Below are 18,481 nucleotides of genomic sequence, written 5' to 3' on the forward strand. Positions count from 1 at the left end.
CTCCTTTCCTCTACTTGGCAATATCCAATTTACTGAGATTAAGTACAAATGTCATTCATTTGTAAACATTTACAGGCAAAATTAAACCTCCTTCTCATGCATACATCATTCTTTATACTGCTAATAGACCCAGTAACACTGTGTTACATATTTTGAGGGCTAGGAAACCATCTTGTCCATTCTTAGTGGAACCCAGAAACCAGCAGTGTCCAACACACTGTAAGTGTTAAAAAAAAAAAAATTCATTTGAAAGAATAATTAGGATTTCATTTGAACCCTAACATCATGCTTCAAATGATGTTTGAAAAAAACCCTAAGATCAACAAGGAAAATATCACCTGTCTTTCCTTACCTTAAATTTTAAGGCAGGTGTTTGCGTCATAGATGATGCCTTCAATCCGTGTAGCCGTTCTTCTATGTCTCTCAGCCTAGAAAGGAGTATGAGATTATGTACACATTCATATTTATAATTTCATAAGTATCAGATGTTTACCAGTTCACTAAGCATAAAGAAGAAAATAATGACCCATCATCCAATCCCTCAAATTAATCCTTATTGACAGAATTTAATAAATATACCTGCTGTAGTACACATAGTCTAAAAGTTTATGAAGGGACTTCCCTGGCAGTCCAGTGGTTAAGACTCCGCGCTTCCAAAGCAGGGGGCGCGGGTTTGATCTCTGGTTGGGAAATTAAGATCCCATAAGCCGCGTGGTGCGGCCAAAAAAAAAAAAAAGGCTAAAACAAAAAGTTTATGAAATAATTAGTAAAAGTACCCCTATTCTTCAAATACATGCTGTTAATAGCTTTTGGGGGGAAACCTTTAGTAAAATGTGAGGCACATACAAGCATATATACATCTTTAAAAAAAAAAACCACAGCAAATGTTCATACCACATACACTATTCTATATCTTTCCTTTTTCTACAGTTAATAATGAATCTTAGCAATCTTTTCACTTGTCTCCTGACCTATTTCAGCCTTTACAACAACTGTGTAATTGTCCATCATACAGATAAACCACAGTTTAACCTTCCTCTGCTGATGAACATTTGGGTTATATCAACTTTTTCCTATTACAATGTTCTATATCTAAGTCTGTTAAATTTTTTTTACTGGATTTTATGTCTAAAATATGGCTCTGAGGCTTGCCAACATGACATTTTCTTTCAAAACTATCAATTATTTCTGACACTAAAAAATTTATGTATTTTTCCTATGGTACTTAATAAAATTCTAAATGAAATCCTTAGACAACTTCTATAAGACAAAAATAAATTCAACGCTTCCTGAGTGAAAATTTAAGTCAGCTAAATTGGTTGTTTTTATATAATGCTAACTATCAAAATGAGTGGCTTTTCACTGTTCTATTAGAATCAATCAGATGATCATTAAGAGAACAAAAGATAGAGCATGTAACTAAAGATGAAGATAGGAATGTAGCAAAGAATTAAAAGATAGTATCAGGAAGGCTGCAAATGATAATTATAAAATCTGTCAAAAATATATTTGTCAACAAAAAAAGGGCTTTAAAATTATTTTCAGAATAATAAGAAAGGTAAAGGCCCATCTCTAAGATTAGTAAAACTACGAAGGATTACAAGCTAGTAAGCATTTTCAGTAAGAATTCTACAAAGTGACTCAGCTTGGAATAAGTTTTAGATTTCACTCCTAATAACCTGTGAAGAAAAGACAGAAGGAAAAAGAGGAAGATGGAAGAATAATTCATTTCATGCTATAGGAAAACACCTAATTAGTATGAAAATTAAGTCTCTAGCTTGATTAGGCATGTTATTCAATAATCTTTGTACCCGAAACAATGTATTTTTTTCTTTATTATGAAAATCTTAAGTTTTCACCTAAGAAGTCCAGTGATTCCATGAAGACATTTTAAATTCTTTTAAGAGATTAGGGTATTTTACCGTTGTTTAGTTATACAGAGCTCATCAAGAAGATGACGTTCTTCATAGCTCATCCATTGTTCATCAGGCAACTCTTCTTCCTTCTGCAACAACTGTTCATAGAGTCGAACTGGATTCCAGCCAGTCATTATGTCATAAGTGATTACACATCCCAAGGAATGTGACACTATTGAGACTTTACCCCCTTTTTCTTCAAAGTCTGGATTCCGAGAACAGAAAAGGGAATATAATCGATTCAGCTCTTGCTGAAGGCCTTTAACTAGCTGTTTGAAATAAGAAAACATCAAATTAGAGTAATCACTGACTACTATAAACTTTATTTCTAAACTCAAATACATTAAGGAAGAAAAACACACATTACTGGCCAAATATATCTAGGTTATTAAAATTAACTCAGAACCCTACAGGAAATCAAGTAAAGGTATATATAATATTATAATCCATATCAACACTAAAGAATAAAGGCAGATGTTACCCACACAGATCCTTTCATAGTCCTTAAACCAATTACTTAAGGCAGCAGTTCCAGAGATTTAAAAAAAGTTCCATGCAGATTCTAGTAGATTTCCAAAGAGTCCTGGGTATTTCTTCTTCATTGCAACAGACTCATACGCAATTCTAAAGTCTTGTACCTTGTAGTTTTTAAGCCACAGTAAGTTTTCGGAAAAGAATATCTGAGTTTATGGTAACAGGGTTACTAACATATTGTATACACAACATATATATACTATTACTTTATGCATTCTTTTAAAGATTTTTTTTGATGTAGACCATTTTTAAAGTCTTTATTGAATTTGTTACAATATTGCTTTTTTTTTTTTTTTTTTTAATGTTTTGCTGTTTTGGCTGTGAGGCATATGAGATCTTAGCTCCCCGACCAGGGATGGAACCTGCACCCCACGCATTGGTGGGTGAAGTCTTAACCACTGCACTGCCAGGAAGTCCCACTTTATGCATTTAGATAAGAGTAACGTAAGGAAAGTCCATTGTGTGACAAAAGAAAAAGCTTATGTTGATCTACTTGATATTCCAAAATTCCCACTAAGTTGGTAATATAGATAAGAGCAAAAAGTTGTTTTTAAAAAGCAGGACTGGGCTTCCCTGGTGGCGCAGTGGTTGAGAGTCCGCCTGCCGATGCAGGGGACGCGGGTTCGTGCCCCGGTCCGGGAGGATCCCACATGCCGCGGAGCGGCTGGGCCCGTGAGCCATGGCCGCTGAGCCTGCGCGTCCGGAGCCTGTGCTCCGCAACGGGAGAGGCCACAATGGTGAGAGGCCTGCGTACTGCAAAAAAAAAAAAAAAAAAAAAAAAAAAGCAGGACTTTTTTAAGGTTTAGAGGTTAATAATGTGGAGAGTATCATAGCCATTTTTCTTTGTAAAACTGCTTTCTTGAAATTTAGCTTTAACAAATATTACTGAAATATTCTATGAAGTGAGAAGAACAAGGTTCTTTTGTTACTCAAATTCATTCATATGGGGCCCTGACCTGACTTTTAAGGCAGTCCTCTCCTCTTCCTATCATTGCTTACTACTACTTAGTTATAAAATTCCTGCCTGATATTCAATTTCTCACTTCAGTCCTTCTTAATATGTCAGCTGTTATTCAGACAAACAAACATTAATTATATACTGCTTCCATTTTCAATCTTTAGCCTCCACTAGGTTTCACTGAACATTCTTTAGCAGATACAAACTGGAAATTATTTGAGCATTCATGCTTGGCTGGGTTAGCAGGGACATGAATGAAGGTGCAATGTTCTTTCTGATTGCTGACATCACAGAGCCCTACACTGCAATACTGAGGTCTGGTTAAAACTATTGAAACCATGTATTGGGTCTGGAGGGCTTGTTAAATACAGATTGTTGGGCTCCATCCCAGAGTTTCAGACTCAGCAGTTCTGGGGACCACACTAGTGGCAAATGCATATAAAAATCTCCCAAGACATGGGTTGTAGGTAATTCTAGTCAACAGAATTTAAGAAATAGGCAGTGTGATATCAAATTACATGCTCTTTTCAAAGGGAGCTATAATGTAATGCTTTGGACTTGGCTTTGATAAGAATATGAACCAACCCTTAAAATTTTGTTATTTTCCTAATTTATAATCTACATGAAGGGAGGTGTAGAAAAAGCTAATGTTCCAATAAAATAAATTCCTTTAAAAGCAATATTTAATAGTTTTTACTTTTGAAGGCCTTGATTTTAAGACTCCTACCATGTAAGTATAGAAACAGTAGATCCCTTTGTGACCAACTATATTCATTTGGGATATCTGAACCAAGATTAATGACATACCCTGTGATCTTAATTTTATTAATTCTACAATATTATCTAATCAGTTCAGCTAACCTCTTACATACGCAGGCATTGGATGGCTCTTCAAAAGTTTAAAAGTTTCTAATTCTCATAGCCACTGCCCCCAAATTAAAATTTATGAAGAAAGTCAACCGAAGAGCAAAAAACCCCAGCAGCTTCAAGAGAGAATCCAAACACCCAAAATAGGGCTGAAGAATATAATTAGTCATTTGTCCATCTCCCTGTTACAGGAAATTTTAATGAGAAAAAGTAATTTAAGTTTTAGTCATATACATCAACTAAACAATTTTCAAATAACAATGGCAAGATAGGGCCATGACAATTCTCCTTATAGTTCTTCATTTTTAAAAGCCATTGAAAAGAGAGTTCAGATATACAAAAGATATACAGTTCTCTCTGGATTTTTCATGTTACTTTATTTAGGGTTGAAGAAAGAGCCAAAGGCTCTCTGATGATGTCTTGATAGACTGGAGTTAGTTTCTTTTTTAAAAACTGGTCCTCAGAAAGTATGGCCTGAGAAGTACTGATCGATACACAAAACTTTTTCCCTAAGCACAAATTTTTAGTGCACAATAACTAAGGTCCTCCCATGTGCATCCCAGAAACTTGAGTGAAAAGGGGCCTTAGAGATGATCTAACTTAAACTGCTGTGAAGATAAAAGTCCCTTCAGGAATACCCCTCTTAAGGGATAAGGAGTTCAGCATCTACCCCAGTGAGTATCTTCATCCAGAAGTGGTCACTTCTATTTAAAAAAAATTCCCCCCCCCCCCCGTTTTACTGAGATATAATTGAGATAGACTGTTTAAGTTTAAGGTATACAATGTAATGATGTGATCTAGGTATATATTGTGAAATGATTATCACAGTAAGTTTAGTTAAAATCCATCATCTTACATTATTTACAAATTTTTTCATCGTAACACTTCTGTATTTTTAAGGCAGTTTTGCTTATTACACTGTTCTTCATTAGTAACCAAACATGTCCCTTTCTGTATTTTCAATTCTCGGATCCTTATTTTACTTTCTAGAATTAACAGAGCAGGCCTATCTCTCTTTTTAAATTTTTTTAAATTGCAGCCCTTGAAATATATAAAGACAGATATATACTTAATTACAACTTGAAAACCTAAGCACAAGGAATTTATATATCATAATATCTTTTTTTTTTTTTTTTTTTTTTTTTTTGTGGTACACGGGCCCCTCACTGTTGTGGCCTCTCCCGTTGCGGAGCACAGGCTCTGGATGCGCAGGCTTAGTGACCATGGCTCACGGGCCCAGCCGCTCCATGGCATGTGGGATCTTCCCGGACCGGGGCACGAACCCGTGTCCCCTGCATCGGCAGGCAGACTCTCAACCACTGCGCCACCAGGGAAGCCCTATCATAATATCTTTGATCCTCATGACAATCTTTATCAACTAGGTATTTTATGACCATTATATAAGTGAGGAAGCTGAGAAAGTGAGAAATTTGATCTAAACTAGTTAAGTGGCAGGTTTTGAATCTGCATCTGTTTGACTCCAAAGGTTGAGAGGAAGAGAAAAAAGGCTCTTATTTATGCCTATCAAATAAACCTAACAAGGTTAATTCACCAGGCATGACAATCCTACAGAACCCCTGCTGGCTGTTACTTATCACTACTTCTCTTAGGAAACATATATTGTTGAAAAATAATTTAGTCTAAATATTGCCTAACACCAACCTTGTGTTAAATGGACTTTGATTCGCAAAATCAGCTTTCCTTTCTAAAGAATAAGAACAATTTTTGCCCACTTCTAAGTTTTTCTTTTATTTTCTTTTGTTCTTCACAATGCCTTAAGCAATGTTCCCAAACTTCTCTGATGGTATCACCTGGGGAACTGTTAAAAACACAAATTCACAGGTTCTATCTCAGACCCACTGAATCAGGATCTCCAGAGGAGGGACCTGGGAAAGTATTTTTTAGTTTCTTTTTCTTAACTTTTTAGTTAGGAGTAATTTCAAATTTATAAAATGTTGCAAAATAAAAATAGTACAAAGATCCTCACATAGGCTTTATCCAAAATTCACCTAATGTTAGCATTTCCTCCTATTTGCCTTATCATTTTTTCTGTTTCTGTAACACACACACAACTTTTTTGTGAACCATTTAAGGATATATTACATATGTCATGGTCCTTTACCCCCAAATACTCCAGTGTATATTTCCTGAGACTAGGAATAGTCTCTTCCACAATCATAGTGCTGTTATCAACTTCATAATTTACTTTGATATAATATTTCATCTAATCTAGTCTACCATTCACATTTTAATTTTGCCAGTTGATCTAATATTATCCTTTGTAGCATCTCCCCCGATCCAGTACAGGATACAGTCTAGGATGAGATATTATAATTAGCTATCACATCTCTTTAATCTTCTCTACCTGGAACATTTTCCACAGCCGTTCTTTCTTTCTCTTTTATTATGCCAACATTTTAAAAGAATACAGTCTCATTCCTACTTTTTTGTTACAACTTCCTCATTTTATGTTTGTCTGATGCTTCCTCATAATTGGAATACTGCATAAATAATGCTGTGTCCTTCTCTGGGTGTCCCTCAGGAACACCCCATAAAGTTGTTGCTTGATTTCTCCACTGTATACCTTTATTTTCTAAACTAAAAGCAGTCTGAGAGGATACACTTTAAGACCATGCAAATATTGTTCCTTGTCAAAAAATCTGCCCTCATTTTAGCATCCACTGATGATTCTTGCCCAGTCCTCTCCCCTACCTGATCCTACCATGATGGCTGCAAAATGAGACTTTCCAACTCCAGCATTCCTTCCACACTTATTAGTAGGCCCTTGGCATCCTACTGAAGCAAAGGACCTCCCTTCTTCCCAATTTATCTATTTATCATTGATAAGGACTTACAAATTTTTCAATGATTTAGAATTCCTTAGTACATTATCCTTATTATAATTCTACAAAAGTACTATGAATAATTCCTTACAATAAGTAATAATTACTTAATTATTTTGGTGCTCAAATTGTTCCAGATTTGGTCAGTGGGATATGCTTCTTTAATTTGACTATTATGTCCTGTATCTTGTGTCATCATTCTTTGGAGCATTTTTCTACCTTCTGTCAAAACAAATTCTTCCAGCTTTGACTTGGACCTATCCTGCCCCAGCCCTGGAATCAGCCATTTTTCCAAGGAACTCTACTTTTTCTTAGTGGAGAATAACAATACTAGAGGCAAAGATCTGGGTGCTAGGTATGCTCATTGGATTGGGGTGTCTGCTTCTTGGCCCTTTCAGCGGACAGAGGTAGGAAGTATAAGCATATATATACTTCTGTGCTTAAGCATATACGCTTAAATATATAGATGTTATCTACATACACTGGCTTATTTTCAAAATCATAAATTCACATTAATACCCTCAATTCCAATGCCCCTCATGGGGTTCTTTTTTTGCCCGCATTTTTAATGAGCACCGCAAGTGATTGTTCTAATTAGGAATGTTCGGGATACATTGCTGAAGATTGCTGGTCAATCTCAGACACAAGTTCTCAGTGCTTTTCCATGAAATTCAACTGGATCAAAAAACCAACTAATTTAAAACACTGGGTGTTCTCCTTCCATTTCATTTATCTTAACGATCAGTTCCCTTTTCCTACTGAATATCTGGTTTATTCAATTCCATTCTGAGGAAAATTATCTTTGACTATAAGAGCAAAATAAAAAGTGATCACTTTCTCAGTCATCATTCACCAATGGCCAGAGGTCTGAGTCTGGCACTTTTCTCTTTTTAGTTTTTCTGGATATTAACGCCAACTTAAAGTTTTTAAAAAGCACTTATTACTTTTGGGGGGCATGACTCGCACATTTTAGCCTTGAAGATTCAGGATACCGTTTTAGGAGTACTACCAACCACGTGTGCATGTGCGTGCGTGTGCGTGTGTGTGTGTATGTGTGTATAGTAATATGCTCTCAGCCCTTCTCTTTCCTTTTTCTCCCCCCCCCTCACTGGTTTACTTGCAATACTATAGTTCAGTGTTCTAACCTTTAGGGCATATCTAACAATGCCCATTGTACACTATAAAGGAGTATGAACGTGGAAATTATTAGTGTTCTACTTCACCGACTAGGCCTTCCTTTTTGGTTAGAATTAAGCCCAGAATAGCAATTCTCCTTGTAGCTTCTTTTACTGTTCTCAATCAGATCAAGGCAGATCTTGCCCAATACTGGTATATGGCAATGAGGGGATATAGAAAGAGGAATGAAGAAAAATCCTAAGGGGATGGTAGTTGGAAGAGAAGGAATTTTCTCTGGCAACTAACCAAACATATTTCTGTCGATATGTAAAAGATATCCTGGATTAAGTTAGGGAATGACTCTGAATAAACAAAATCAGCAACGGATTGGCTTGGAGTAGCACAGAGCAGCAGAGCCGCTCTATTGGTAATTACTCCTTGTACTAGTTTCTTTACCTTCAAATGAAGATACTAATCATATCTACTTCATAGGGTAAGGATTAAACAAGTTAATACATGTTAGGTAATTAATGTGGTTATTCCCATGAAACAAAATTCTTTTTCTGTTACCAATAAAGTGACAAATTGCATTGGTAGAGATTCCCTCATCCCTCTGAATAAACTATCTCCCTTCACCTACCCTCCCAATCCACCCCCCTTTAGGGTTATCTTTGTGATGCATGAGCAAAATTACCATTTGAGAACTACACAAATCCACTATAGAAATGACACAATAAAAGCAAGTCTTTTATATACAAAAACACTTGAAGGACATTTCTAAGTGTTTAAAACTCTTTTGTGGGACTTCCCTGGTGGTCCAGTGGTCAAGAATCTGCCTTCCAATGCAGGGGACATGGGTTCGACCCCTGGTCTGGGCAACTAAGTCTGCATGCTCTAGAGCCTGCATGCCACAACTAGAGAGCGTGCACGCCACAACGAAGAGCCCGTGTGACACAATGAAAGATCCTGCATGCCGCAACTGAGACCTGAAGCAGCCAAATAAATAAATATTTTAAAAAAAGCTCTTTTGTGAGGATAATACTCATAGACATTACTAATCAGACTTATGAAAACTGTTATTTTTCAAAGAGCTATTTTCTAACCAACCTCTCACTTCCAAGGTTACCCATTTTATTAAGCATCCCAATGAGCAGTTTAAAACTTCAAATGCACTATGAAATACAGGCTATTTATAGATTAGTGGATTTCTATAATTTCTCACTTGCTTGTAAAAAAAGAACATACAATGTTAAAATTCAGGACACATGTTATCACTCAAAAAAATACCCAATAGCAATAAGATAATCATGATACTTACTTCGTCTCTATAAAGTGGGCTAGTATAATACATTATGTCCATTGCACTGCTATTTAACATATCCCTTAAACCTCGCACTTTGTCTGGAGTAATGGAATCAACAGTGTCTACAAGTTAAAAAAAAATTAAACTTAGAGAAGATTCATTTTAGGGAAAGAATAAACTGTGAAAAAAGTTACATTCCTTGAAATAACTGCTTTAAATTAACATTTATATATTCAAGACTAGCTTTGAATCTAATGAACCTTACCTTCTTGAAATTTTACTGTTTGTAAATTTAAAAATAATGATGAAGGGTATTTACCTACCACAAACATCACTGCGCTCATTAGTGCTGAAAGGTTAAAAAACATTTCCTCTGAATCAGGAACAAGCTAAGGATATCTACTCTTTTTTTATAATTAAAAATTTTTTTATTGAGGTTCAGTTGATATACAATATTATATAAGTTCCAGGTGTACAAACAGTAATTCACAATTTTTAAAGGTTATATTCCATTTACAGTTATAAAATATTGGCTATAGTCCTAGTGTTGAACAATATATCCTTGTAGCTTATTTATTTTATACGTAGTAATTTGTACTTCTCAATCCCCCCCTTCCCCTATCTTCTCCCTCCCCCTGGTAACCACTAGTTTGCTCTCTGTGAGTCTGTTTCTTTTCTGTTATATTCGCTAGTTTGCTTTGTTTTTTAGATTCCACATATTAGTGATAACATACAGTATTTGTCTTTGTATGACTTATTTCACTTAGCATAATACCCTCCAAGTCCATCCATGTCATTGCAAATGGCAAAATTTCATTGTTTTTTATGGCTGAATAGTATTCCATTGTGTATGTATATACATGACATCTTCTTTATCCATTCATCTGTTGATGGACACTTAGGTTACTTCCACACCTTCACTAATATAAATACGTAATGCTGCTATCAACATTGGGGGGTGTGTAACTTTTCAAATTAGTGTTTTCAGTTTTTTTGGATATATACTCAGGAGTGGAATTGCCGGGTCATATAGTAGCTCTATTTTTAGTTTTTTGAGGAACCTCTGTACCATTTTCTAGGGCTGCGCCAATTTACATTCCCACCATCAGTGTATGAAGGTTCTCTTTTCTCCACATCCTCTCCAACATTTGTTATTTGTGTTCTTTTTGATGATAACCATTCTGACAGGTGCGAGGTAATAGCTCACTTTTTTTTTTTTTTTTTTTTTTTTTTTTTGCGGTACTTGGGCCTCTCACTGTTGTGGCTTCTCCCGTTGCGGAGCACAGGCTCCGGACGCGCAGGCTCAGCAGCCATGGCTCACGGGCCCAGCCGCTCCGCGGCATGTGGGATCCTCCCAGACCGGGGCACGAACCCGTGTCCCCTGCATCAGCAGGCGGACTCCCAACCACTGCGCCACCAGGGAAGCCCAAGAACCCTGATTTTGACTTATAAACTCAAACACTACATTTGTTTAAAGTACTGTCCTCTTCTACAGTAAACTGAGACAATCCTCTACTCCATAGGATCACTATCATAGTTCTCAAATGGCCACATATGTAGAGACTTTAGGCAAGCAGGTATGTCTACTAAATCACTTGGTTGTAATGAACTGGACACACGGACACACACACACACACACACACACACACACACACAAAGAGGGGCAGGGGAAGGAAAGGAAAGAAAGATGAAAGAAGATAATCAGGGATGGAGGAAAAAAGGGAGGGATAGAGATAGACAAATACATAGGTATTTGCATTGTCTATTTTAATTTACATTTCTCTAGTGATTAATAATGTTGAGCATCTTATTTGCCTGTTGGCCACTTGTTCATCTTCTTTGGAAAAATGTCTCTTCAGGTCTTCTGTCCATTTTAATTGTGTTGTTTATTTTTCTTGATGTCGAGCTATATGAGGTATTGGATATTAAACCCTTATTGGTCATATCATTTGCAAATATTTTCTCCCATTCCACAGGTTGTCTTTTCATTTTGCTGATGGTTTCCTTTGCTGTGCAAAAGCTTTTAAGTTTACTCAGGTCCCATGTGTTTATTTTTGCTTTTATTTCCTTTGCTTTAGGAGTCAGATCCAAAAAGGTATTGCTATGATCTATGTCAAAGAGTGTTCCACCTATGTTTTCTTCTAGTTTTGTGGTTTTACACTTAGGTCTTTAATCCATTTTGAGTTTATTTTTGTATATGGTGTTAGAGAATATTCTAATTTCATTCTTTTACATGTAACTCTCCAGTTTTCCTGGCACCACTCACTGAAGAAACTGTCTTTTCCCCATTGTATATTCTTGCCTCCTTTGTTGTAGATTAATTGACCATAGTGCATGGGTTTATTTCTGTTTCACTGATCTAGGTATTGGTTTTTGTGCCAGTACGCTACTGTTTTGATGACTGTAGCTTCATAGTATAGTCTGAAGTCAGGGAGTGTGATTCCTCTAGCTCTGTTCTTCTTTCTCAAGATTGTTTTGGCTATTCAGGGTCTTCTGTGTTTCCATACACATTTTAAAATTATTTGTTCTAGTTCTGTGAAAAATGCCCTTGGTATTTTGATAGGGATTGCACTGAATCTGTAGATTGCCTTGGGTAGTATGGTCATTTTAACATTTTAGTTCTTCCAATCCATGAACATAGTATATCTTTCCGTCTGTTGGTGTCGCCTTCAATTTATTTCATTGGTGTCTTATAGTTTTCTGAGAACAGGTCTTTTACTTCCTTAGGTAGGTTTATTCCTAGGTATTTTACTCTTTTTGATGTAATGGTAAATGGGATTGTTTCCTTAATTTCTCTTTTTTGACAGTTTATTGTTAGTGTATAGAAGTGCAACAGTTTTCTGAATATTATTTTGTACCTTGCAACTTTACTGAATTCATTGATGAGCTCTAGCAGTTTTATGGTGGTGTCCTTAGGATTGTCTAGGTATAGTATCACAACATCTGCAAACAGTGACAGTTTTACTTCTTCCTTTCCAATGTGGATTCCTTTTATTTCTCTTTTTTATCTGGTTGCTGTGGCTAGGACTTCCAATACTCTGCTGAATAAAAGTGGTGAAAGTGAGCATTCTTGTCTTGATCCTGATCTTAGAGGAAATGCTTTAAGTTTTTCACCACTGAGCATGATGTTAGCTGTGGGGTTGTCATATATGGCCATATATGTTGAGGTATGTTCCCTCTATGCCTATTTCCTGGTGAGTTTTTATCATAGGATGTTTACTATTTTAACAAATGTTCTACTTGTAGTCTTAGCCAGTGCAATACGATAAGAAAAAGAAATAATAGTTTTAAGAATCGGAAAAGATCTGTTTTCATTTGCAGGTCATGTGACTGTCTACACAGAATATACAAAAGAATCTACAGAAAAATTAGTAGAACCGACTCTCAGTTTTAATGCATGTATAGTTTTGCATAACTACCACCATGATCAGGACACAAAACTGTTCCATCACCCTAAAAAAACTCCCACATGCTGCCCTTTAGAACTCAACTCCCCACCTCCAAACCTTGGCAGCCACTGATCTGTTCTCTATCCCTATAGTTTTGTCTTTTGCAGTACATCATATAAATGGAAGCATAAATTATATAACCTTTGGGCTTCACTTCTGTGATGTTGTGATATAAGAAATACATATTTCGTCTTTGTCCCTGGTTCCGACAGAGGGTTCCAAAAACCCTTTTAAGTTCCTGAGTGATAGGGTGAAAGGAATGTCTTTTATAATTCATAATGAGCCTCTGCCAATCATAACTGAGTATATGCTAATGAGCTGACTCTTAGAGAATGGGGGCTGGTTGCCAGAGGAACCAATTTTGAACTTTCTGTCCCATTCACCAACCTCTGGGGAGAGGGGCTGGAGGTTAAGTTCAATTGCCAATAGCCAATGATTTAATCAATTATGCCTACATGATGGAACTTCCATAAAGATCCTAAACAACAGGGTTTGAAGAGTTTCTAGTTTGTTGAACAAATGGAAGTACTAGAAGCACTGTGCACTTGAAAGGGGACATGAAATCTCTGCACCCCTTCCCCATACATTGCCCTATGTAGGTCTTCATCTGTATCCTCTGTAATAGTCTTTAAATGAATAAATGTAATTTAAATGAGTAAATGTAAGTACAGTTGATCCTTGAACAACATGGGTTTGAATTCTGTGGATCCTCTTATATGCAGATTTTTTTTCAATAAATACATACTACAGTACTAGGCCATCTGTGGTTGGCTGCATCTGCAGATGGGGAACTGTGAATACAGGGTTGGACTATAAGTTTATACTTGGATTTTTGACTGGGGGTGAGGGGGATGTCAGTGCCCTTAATGTCCACATTGTTCAAAGGTCAACTGTAAATGTTTCCCTGAATTTTGTGAGTTGTTCTAGTAAATTACTGAAGCTCAGGAGGGGGTCATGGGACCCCCCCGCCCCCAATTTATAGTCAGTCACAACTACAGGGGACAATCTGGAACTTGTGATTGGCATCTGAAGTGGGCAAAAGTCTTGTGAGACTGAGACCTTAATCTGTCTATACTATCTCTGACCAGTTAGTGTCAGAAATGAATTAAATTGTAGGACACCCCACTGATGTCCACCAAGAACTAAAGTATTGGCTGGTGTGGGAAAATCCCCAACATATTTGGTGTCAGAAGTGTTGAGAAGAGAGAGAAACAGTGGTGTTCTTCCTTTAGCTTCTTTCACTCAGCATAATGCCTTCAAGATTCCATTGTAGTAGTTTAAACCTAACAGAAAATTACAGATGTAGGGGTTTTATTAAATGTTAATTCATCCATGTTACCTATTGATACATTCCTGAGCAGCCTAAAATATTTATCTGAGTGAACGGAAAAAGCTCAAAAGATAATGTTACTACACCAGAACTTTACATATGAGCTGTTGCTGCTGAGAAGTCTTCTTTGGTCACAATCTTTTTTTGTTGTTGTTGTTAAACGCATTACAACTTTGATGTCACTTTGGTTTATAAGCTATAACTGACATTCCTAACTGACTATGAGGCAGAATCACAGACTAGGAAGAAACTTTGGAAATCATCCAGGGAGGCAGTTCAGATGAACAAGGGCTCTGGTACCATGCAGACCTATATTTTTGCCTGCCATTCTTCATTAAATTCACATTTTACTGAGTTTCAGTTTGCCTATTTGTAAAAGAGAAAATAAAAGTAGGTATTTCATAGATTTGTGAGAAAATTAAATGAGATACTCCAAGTAAAATGAACCGCAGAGTGCCAGGCACATAGTAAAAGCTCAACAAACAGAAGCTGCTACAATGCCCAGTACAACTCTCTCATCTTTCAGATTATGTAAATAATCAACCTAAACATTCTATTTTAATGGTTTTAATATTCAAAGGACAAAACTTTGTGTAAAGAAAGATGCATATATAATTTCTCTATGTTAGATTATAATTCACCAGCCCAAGGAATGCAGGAACAACAATAAAATAAAAGGCCTGAGATTTTTATCTTCCAAATATAAGGGAAGAAAATTATTAGGAAGAAAATGTAAGCTTATATAAAACTGTGGACAACAAATGTTTTAAAAGCATTGACAGGTCACTTCTCTGTCAAAAACTTTAGAAAACATTTTGTTCCCTTCACTTGTCCCTCTCCTTCCCCCCATCCACAGAGGGCATGCATAAAAACTGTGTTATCTGTGAAATCTATATGGTGGTCCAAAACGACATAAGTTGAAGTAATTTTTTTTTTAATCAATGGGTTTTATTTTCTTAAATAATCTAGAACAAAGAGTGAGTATAACTCAAGACAAATAAATTAAAGACCCTTCATTCCCAATGAGCAACACTTTGTTGCCTGACTAAATCATTTAATTTTTAAACAAAATGTACCTCCATCCAGAGTAAGTTTTGACCGCCACTCAACAGGCAGAAATTCAACATGTGTTGCATGGTTGGAAAAATGCCTTTCTTCTATTTTTCTTGCAGCCTCTCTCATCCTAAAAAAACCAAACCAAAACAAAACTTTATCAGAGTAACTTCCCATATGTATTTACATGGTATAAAATGTCTTTAATCATAACACTTCCACTTGCTTATGTCCAATTACGTTTCAATTACTGCTACACTGTGCAACAGTTTGTAATACTAGGACAACTTCATTTCAAAACTATTTTCCTAAATTTGCCATCTATGATTTCAAATATTACAAGCTTCAATATTATATTCTAAATAATTATATGTATAAATCTTCAGAAGAGAGAATAGTATAATAAAATACCCCAGCTCCAAATATTAGCACATCGTGACCTATCATTTCATCTATTCCTCCACTTGCTCTCCCCACAATATAGATGTTTAAATTTTATTTTGAAAATTAAGGTACAGCAAAATTGACTTTTTTCCTTTTTGGTGTCAATTTTATAGATTCGTGGTTAGCACCACTACAATCAAGATACAGTTCTATATCAAAAAAAACTCCCTCATGCTATCCCTTTATGTTAGCACCCTTCCCCCATAATATTTTAAAGCAAATCCCAGATATCACAGCAGTGCATCTATAAATAGTTCAGTATATATTTCTAAAACGTAAGGAAAACATAACCTATTCAGAACTATTATCATACCAATCCTTCATTTCAACAATTATGTTTAGCGGTCCCATGTTTAGCGGTCCCATTTTCCCAGTTAGACTATAAATGTTATTTTATAATAACATAAAAAATATTTTTTTACACTTTTGAATTGAGCTCCGAATACAGCCTATGCATTGCAATTGGAAGATATGTCTCTCAAGTGTCTTTTAATCTATAAATCGCTCTCTCTCTTCTTTGGCTTTGTAATTCTGTTTACGTTCTGTAGAGTTTCTGAGAGTCTGATTTTTTTTTTTTTTTGGAGAGTCTGATTTTTAATGACTGCATATCCTCAAGTGTTATTTAACATGTTCATTACTCCTTATTTGGTAGTGAGATATAGGGACCTGATAAGATTCAAGTTCTATTGTTTTGGCAAGACTACTACCCCATAGGTTTATATACCTGGTTTTCTCTCTTTTTGGTGATACTAGCAGTTGTTACGATCATTGCTTATATCCGTTAATTTACTGATTGCAAAAAAAGTGTTTTTTAAATCCCAACACTCCTTATACTTCTGGAAAGAGAAACTTCCTCACATCAAGTATTGGCTGCCTTGTGATACAATCAAATAGTTTCTGTGTGAACTGAGAAAAGGCAGGATAAATGGTTAATTCTTCTCTTTTATTAACAATTAAATACTGAGTTGCTAGAGGTTTTATATTTTTTGACATCATTCATTACTAACTCATAGATTTAAACATATTTGAAGTATTCCAACCCACTGTAGTTATTATCCTTACGGATGCTCGAATTGTTTCCTTTTTTGGTCAGTGAGTCTCTTCAAGTTGACTTGTGTCTTTCTGACACGACCTCACTAGTTTTTTTTTTTTTTTCCAACAATTCAGTGGCTTTTAGTATATCACCGAGTTGTACAACCATCACCATTATCTAAGTTCAGAACACTTTCATTACTCCCAGAAGAAACACCATACCTAGAGTAGTCACTTCTGATAATTCCTACCTCCAGGCCCTGGCACCATAATCTACTGTGTGTCTCTATGAATTTGCCTATAGTGGATTTTTTCAGATAAATGGAACTATAATACATGGTCTTTTGTGTCCGGCTTCTTTCACTTAGCACAATGTTTCAACGTTTGTTCATGTTGTATCATGAGTCACTACTTCTTTGCTTTTTATGGTTGAGTAATATTCTACTGTATGACTACACACTTTCTGCTTACCCATTCACCAGCTGATGGACATTTAGACTGTTTCCTTTTTTTTGGCTATTATAAATAATGCTGCTATGAATATTAACAAGTTTTTGCGTAGATGTATGTTTTCAATTTTCTTGGGTATATACCTAGAAGTGGAATTGTTGGCTCATATGCTAACTTCACATTTAACTTTTCTGAGCAAGTGCCAAACTGTTTTCTAAAGCAGCTGTGCTATTTTACAATCCCATCAGCAACATATGAGGGTCCAAATTTTTCCACATCCTTGCTAATACTTGCTATTTCCCAGCTTTTTTTTTTTTTTTTTTTTTTTTGTGGTATGCAGGCCTTTCACTGTTGTGGCCAGCACAGGCTCCGGACGTTCAGGCTCAGCGGCCATGGCTCACGGGCCTAGCTGCTCCGAGGCATGTGGGATCTTCCCGGACCAGGGCACGAACCCGTGTCCCCTGCTTCAGCAGGCGGACTCGCAACCACTGCGCCACCAGGGAAGCCCTATTTCCCAGCTTTTTGATGAGTCATCCTAGTCAGCATGAAGTGGTATGTCTCAGTGGTTTTGAATTGCATTTCCTTAATGACTAATAATACTGAGCATATTTTTATGTGCTTATGGGCCATCTGTATATTTTATTTGGACAACTGTTTATTCAAATCCTTCACTTATTTAAAAAATTGGGTTATTTATTTTATTATTGAATTTGTAGGTGTTCTTTATATGTTAGATGCTAGACCCATATCAGATATATGATTTGCAAATGTTTTCTACCATTTTGTGGGTTGTCTTTACTTACTTGATAGTGTTCTTTGAAGAACTAAAGTTTTAAATTTTGACAAAGCCCAATTTATCTTTTTCTTTCCATAGTGGCTTTTACTTTTAGTGTTATATATCAGAAACCATTGCCTAACCCAAGGCAATGGTTGTAAATCACAAAGATTTACTCCTATATTTTCTAAGAGTTTTATAGTTTAAAAGCTTTTATATTTAGGTCTTTGATTCACTCTGAATTAATTTTTGTACGTGGTGTAAGGTAGGGGTTTAACTTCATTCTTTTGCATGGGGATATCCCGGTGTCCTAGCACCATTTGTTAAAAGGCTATTCTTTCCTGATTGCATTATTTTGGCACTCATGTTGAAAATCAACTGAACTCTCAATTCTATTCCATTGATCTAGGT

The 18,481-nt window shown here is 36.0% G+C and overlaps 1 protein-coding gene across 6 annotated transcripts in view; it reads right to left on the reverse strand.

Annotated features, from left to right (window-relative positions):
- The window catches only part of DDHD1 (DDHD domain containing 1), a 93,390-nt gene that overhangs the window by 17,537 nt on the left and 57,372 nt on the right, over positions 1–18,481 (reverse strand). For all 6 annotated transcript variants that reach the window (XM_082617412.1, XM_082617411.1, XM_082617413.1 and 3 more), the window contains 4 exons: positions 15,393–15,499; positions 9,553–9,659; positions 1,923–2,185; positions 353–428 (listed from right to left, as the gene is read on the reverse strand). In XM_082617412.1, coding sequence (XP_082473538.1) covers positions 353–428; positions 1,923–2,185; positions 9,553–9,659; positions 15,393–15,499 — 553 coding nt within the window. The remainder of the gene's footprint in view (positions 1–352; positions 429–1,922; positions 2,186–9,552; positions 9,660–15,392; positions 15,500–18,481) is intronic.

The sequence above is a fragment of the Mesoplodon mirus genome, assembly GCF_964341445.2.
Source record: "Mesoplodon mirus genome assembly, chromosome: 4".
NCBI classification, from domain to species: domain Eukaryota; kingdom Metazoa; phylum Chordata; class Mammalia; order Artiodactyla; family Ziphiidae; genus Mesoplodon; species Mesoplodon mirus.